The 6,000-nt window shown below is 40.8% G+C and overlaps 1 protein-coding gene across 1 annotated transcript in view; it reads right to left on the reverse strand.

Moving 5' to 3' along the window:
- apoba (apolipoprotein Ba) overlaps window positions 1-6,000 on the reverse strand; it is a 32,256-nt gene that overhangs the window by 23,590 nt on the left and 2,666 nt on the right. Inside the window, exons 5-12 of the mRNA XM_042072323.1 lie at window positions 5,340-5,487; window positions 4,927-5,082; window positions 4,468-4,592; window positions 4,212-4,300; window positions 3,557-4,010; window positions 2,638-2,743; window positions 2,076-2,213; window positions 175-365 (exon numbers count right to left, since the gene is read on the reverse strand). Coding sequence (XP_041928257.1) covers window positions 175-365; window positions 2,076-2,213; window positions 2,638-2,743; window positions 3,557-4,010; window positions 4,212-4,300; window positions 4,468-4,592; window positions 4,927-5,082; window positions 5,340-5,487 — 1,407 coding nt within the window. The remainder of the gene's footprint in view (window positions 1-174; window positions 366-2,075; window positions 2,214-2,637; window positions 2,744-3,556; window positions 4,011-4,211; window positions 4,301-4,467; window positions 4,593-4,926; window positions 5,083-5,339; window positions 5,488-6,000) is intronic.

The following is a 6,000-nucleotide window of genomic DNA, read 5'->3' on the forward strand; positions in this document are numbered from 1 at the left end:
AATGTTTATTGTATTTTGTATTTTGAATCAAATAAAAAAAAAAAACAGGGCTTTATTTTCTGACATTGGTAATCTGTTATATTGACTTTGGTTTATTTCAAGCCATTTATCTATTCTTCACCATGTTATTGGTGCATGTTATTGTCAACAGATCGTGCCACTTTGTATACATACATGATCATGTTGTTCAGGTGTGAAGCCACAAAGTTCTGGACCTCTGGGTCCATCTGAGAGTTCTTCTGGAAGTACTGCAACACTTGGATCAGCGCAGGGTCCTGAACTCTGGTGATAATCAGGTATGCCGCCACCCGTTTCTGAGGCGATGCACTTTCATCCTGGAAGATTTGAAGCAGACTTACCCTGATCTGGAACCCAAGAAAGAATTGAAGTGAGATAAAAAGTGAGGAATACTAAAACAACACATTTGTCTTCCAAAATGAGGCAATCTTAAACGTTGAAGGTTTCCTCTACTTTTAACCAGCATCTTTAGTCTCAAGTCATGTTATTTGTAATCTGTTGAATTACATTCATTTCTATTTACTTATACATTGCAACAAGTGGAGTTGTCTAAGAAACTTCAGCACTTGCACACCCAAAGAAAAAAAAGAGATTCCAAGATATTCTGTGCTTGCTCTGGGAAAACCATCAATCAAATGTATTTAATATTTATTCAATTTATTACGGTAAATCAAGGACGCAACTCTACATGTACATCACATTCCGTTCTCATACACAATCTGCCGCAAACATTTAACTTTTGTAAGGAGGGGGTCCCACTCAAGGTAAGAGAGTGGACCAAAGCACACCAAAGTCTTCACACAGTGCTGATAATTATAGTATAGAATAAAGATTCCAACAGGAAAAACAAACAAATGAAAAAGTACTACACATTCCATTTAGCTCCACAGTATTTACATCTGCTCATGTTTATGTTTCTGGCTCTTAGCAGATGCTTTTATCGAAAGCGACTTCCAAAGACATCAATAAACATTTGATTAACATTAAAATGAACAGATTAATGCAAAGTCATGAAGCCTTGATAATGATAACAATACCAATAAATGCCAATATTTGCAATAGACTAATACAATTTAAAAAAATAATAACTATTACCATAAGCATATACCAACCAACCACAACTCTGTAATAATTAAATTGAAACAGAGAATCTTTAGTCGCTTTTAGAAGATCCCAAAAACTATCACTAATGAATGATCTCACCTAAGGAAGTGGTGTAAATGGCCAAGGCACACTAAATGAACATCTTTAACAACAACACATTGCATTTATATAGCTTCATCTAGGCACCCAACACATGTTACCATGAAGGGGGAACCTCACTACTCATGTGTAGCATCCTCCTCATTATGAGGAGAAAAGAATCCAACAACGCTACCATGTCTACACAAGGTCATATCTTTTTAAAAGGCTTAGTGAGCTGGACACTACTCTTTAAACCTTTTCAGTGAAAAATGTGGCAAAGTCATCCTTGGACAGTGAAAATAGTTGATGGCAGATTGAGAAGAAACTTGAAATTTGAAAAAAGTTTTCCGCTGTCTGAGGCGCTCTCAACTGTTCTATGGTAGTACACCTACACCTTTTTAGGGCCCAAGCACCGAAGGGCTATTCTATGGTAGTACGCCTTTTTAGCCATCGTAACTGTGGATGAAAAGTTACTAAGATCATTGGCATCTCTGGGTTTACACCATTTTCTCTCGCCAACTCCAAGTTCCTTTTGTACTTTACGGATACTGCTAGTGAGTCATGGATTAACTTCAACTGTTTAACACATTGATTATTAAAATGGTGGTGGTGGCAATTACAGGAACATGAATTGAGCTCCATTGAGAGTGTAGGTGAAGTCGCCTCACCTCTTAGCTTTGCTGACACCAAACCCATTATCAGTTGAGAATTGATCTCAAACATCTTTGGTCACATTTGATTTCCAAGGGGCGTAGACAGTGGTGAAGTTAAACTAAAATTGGTACATTCAACTCTTATCTAATCTTTTCGGAAGTACTGCAAATGAATGATGCTTGTATAGATTATTTTACTCAGTTTCAAAGGCTACTCACCTCTTCAGACATCCTCATGTTCCTGAGGGCCTTAATGGCTGTTCTCTGTACTGAAGGGGAGGCAGCTGATTGGCTCATGCAGCTGAGAAGGGTGGGTTCAACTTTCTCCTGCATTTGCATTCCGATCATCCCAATCACCTGAAGGTGTAGAAGACATCATCAATATTTTATTCATACTGTCAGTAAAACAGCTTTGAGTTCAATTTTGAGTTTAACCAAAGAAACAAATACTTTAGAAGAAACACACATTCGATCCATGAATGCATATTTGAATTTACTAATGTGAAAAAACAACCATGATAAGAAATGTAAAATAAAGTATTGCAACAGTGATATGTGAAGAAAAAATAGAAGTGGTTTAGTAATTGGGCTTTACTAATCTTTAGAGGTCTCCCTTGAAAAAAAGATTATAATCTCAGCGGGGCATCCTGGTAAAATATTTTTTTTAAAAACAAATGAATGCACAAGCCCTGATCTATGAAGGAAAAGGTAGAGATAACAATTAAATAATAAAAAGGAAAACATGCAGATGACTATAGTTTGATGAACATGAAGACTATACCCGTAAAGTCAGGATTATGTTGTCCTCTTCTCCTGTACAGTCACCCAGCTTGAGTTTCAGAAACTCCGCCACAGCATCAAAAGCCTCATGCTTTTCCTTCTCCGTACTGTGTTACCAAGACAAAATACCATCGGTCACCAAATGTTGTAGATGCAGCGATCCTGCCACCTACTGGTTACTTATCAAATTACAGGAACACAAGCATCTTGAATGTGGAATTCTGAAAGTTTTGCGTCCTCTACAAGACTCCTGAGATGCGTTATTTTAAATAGTAACATATGGGGATATTTCCTATATAGTGGGGACAACGTATAGTATAAAGTTATACAGGCAGCTCTTCATGAATCCTCCAGATTGTTTATTTTTTCCGATTACACCAATGCTGTGAACTACAAGAGGAGTTAGTATTGACCTTTTTAAGTATTCAGGATTGTGGGAAATAGGCTAATCAAAAAGTAAACGGACACCTTGTTGACCAACTTCATCAGGGTCATATCAGTGTGAAAGAATGCCAAAACTTTGGTCAAATAAATAAAAGATTAAGTGTGGGACGACATGGGTTAGTGGGAAAACATGACTAAGCACAACTTTTATAAATGATTCACACATCTCTTTGCTGTATTTGCTTCCTGACCTTTTCCTCAAATCCACCTGTAATTGCGTAAGAGGGGCAGGGTCTAGAAGTCAAGTCTCTTTCACAGACCTAACTTAATTGGCCTGCACTGGAATTAATATTTACCATTATTCATTTAGAATAATACACATTGAAATACAGTACAGATATGAATTTATGTGCATCTGTTGCCAGGACCTTATTCTACAGCTGCGCAACTGGAGCTCAGCATACACTGGACAGGATTCAAAGGGGCAATAGAGCCACCTTATCGTCATGGTACCTGGCCGGGTACAGTATACTCACTAGAGGTTCTTGACTGCGAGGCCAAGAGCATACATGACCGGTCTGGTGTTTCTCTCCTCGGCCACGGCGAGGAGGTCCCAGATCGCCTCCGGGGACGTATGCAGGCCGGCCAGGCTCATGGCATACACGAGTGCGTCGGCCGCAGGGCCGGCCACGTCGGGCTTGCGGAGGTGGAGGAGCAGGGCACTGTTGCACTCTGGTGTGCCGCACTGGGCCAGGGCCTGCCACGTCAGCGGCGCCGAGAGAGCCATCATCTCCTCCGCGGCTGGGGCCAGCGTTTTGTTGTGGAGGCCACGCATCTCGGACACCAGCTTGTAGAAGAGGCCGGTGCGCTGCTGGCCCTGGTCTGGGGTCAGGTTGCTGAGGTCTCTCATGGTGGACAGGACGGTGTCTTTAGACTGCATGGGGCGTTTGTCTTCTACCTCCTCCAGGTGGAGACTTGTCATCAGTCCACCTGTCACCAAAAATGTCTTAAAGAAGCTTTTTGACTATTTTATTTTGGAGGCTTATTTACCTTTCATTGAGATATGACATAGATGTTTGACAAGAAATGAGTGTAAGGAAGAGTTGGGAGTAGGTTCAGGAAACGACTGTGTGTCAGTACTTACTGTCAGTGTCGAGTAGGTTCAGGACATGACTGTGTGTCAGTACTTACTGTCAGTGTCGAAGTATCTCTTGTTGATCTTTGCGGAATCTTGAAGGGTCAGAGTCTGGGTGACAACTGATGAAATCCCATACTGCTCACTGAGCGGAGTACATAAGATGTCAAAAGTATTTGTAATCATGACTAATAATAATTACTGATATCATAACTGTCCAACTGTAATTTGAGTTAGACAGACAGACAAACAGACAGACAAGGCAGACAGACAGACAGACAGACATCATGCCACGGTGAAGTTGTGACTTACTCATGTGAGAAAGGCCTGAACAGGTGCTTCTCTGTGCACAGGGCTGCGGTCATGTGCTTCCTCCTGTTATCAAACTGGTAGTTGCACTCCTGGGAGCTACTCACAAGCATTGACAACGGGGTGTGCTGCACAAACATGTAGACAGAAAGAAAGAAAGAAAGAAAGAAAGAAAGAAAGAAAGAAAGAAAGAAAGAAAGAATGAATGAATGAATGAATGAAATTCTATCATGGGCATTACTCAAAAACAAACAAAAGACCTATCAAGAAAACACTGCAGAGAGCTTAAGCTTACAAAATATTGTTTATACATGCAGATATAAAGAGAGAGCTGAGACATTGTCCCTGTGTGACACCTGAGCTCTCTGACGCTGTGGAGACTCAGACGAGACTGAGAGGGGAGCGTGTGTTGTTATTGTTGTTGTAGTTGTTGCCATTGTTGCTGTTGTTTACTCAACTCACCAGGCCACGGATGAGCGCCAGAGGACTGCTGGCAAGCCTCAGAGGGGAGAAGTGGGAGCACTTGGACAGGTCCCACCGGTGCACTGTGACGTCTGTGTCGATGTCCTCGTGAGAGTTGGTGACAACAGTGGACTTGCATCTGCCGTGAATGGTGGCCTGAGTGGATCAAAAGGTTTGGGTCGGGGGGGCTGTGGTTAAACTTTTGCAAACTTTCTTGAAATATTAAAGGTGTCTAGAAAGATGGCTAAATATTAAAGGTGTCTAGAAAGATGGCTAACACTGATTATCAAATGTAATTCTGCGTTTGCTTTACATTTTTGATTTTAGACTTCACATTGCACCGAAATCCATACCTTCTGCAGTAAGTGTGCATGCTGTGTGTAAAGTGCACTGGACATCACTGTCCCCCTTACCATCTCCCTGCTATCCTGCCAGCCCATGGAGGGCGTGATGAGGGCAGAGATGATGCCCCTCTTAACGTTCAGGATGTTCTTGGGTTCCTGCTCCTTAGGGTAGAGGGAAACGTCGGTCATCTTCGATACCACAAAGCTCAAAGGATTCCTATGGAAGAGCAGAAGGATGTTAAGGCACTGATTGGGTCTTCACAGGAATTTCTACCTAACCATATTCTGACATATTTTTTGCTAAAGTGCACTATTATTGCAAGACTAGTATACTACTACTATACTATTATACTACTATACTGCTACAGTTACAGTTATTTTTAATATATCTATGGATCTATGGGTCTAAAATATATCTATTGGGTCCTATTTTAAGATTTTGTATGTGGCTACAGCATGTGCTTCAAATGATAATTTCATTGTAGGGCAAGTACGTTTTACACTTAAACATTTAGAAAATTATATATTCCTATGTCCCTCAGTATCCGACTGCATTCAAATCTGTATTAGGACTATATCATCTTCCATATTCTTTGACATTTGGTAATGTGTAATTACCAGATTACCACATTACAACGGCAATGTGTATGCTGACAAAAAAAGCACTCACCCCTACAAGTAAACACCAACCATTCAATGAGCTATGAACTAGGCAGCGAGAGACACCAAA

This window comes from Alosa sapidissima, chromosome 19 (assembly GCF_018492685.1).
Source record: "Alosa sapidissima isolate fAloSap1 chromosome 19, fAloSap1.pri, whole genome shotgun sequence".
Lineage (NCBI taxonomy): Eukaryota > Metazoa > Chordata > Actinopteri > Clupeiformes > Clupeidae > Alosa > Alosa sapidissima.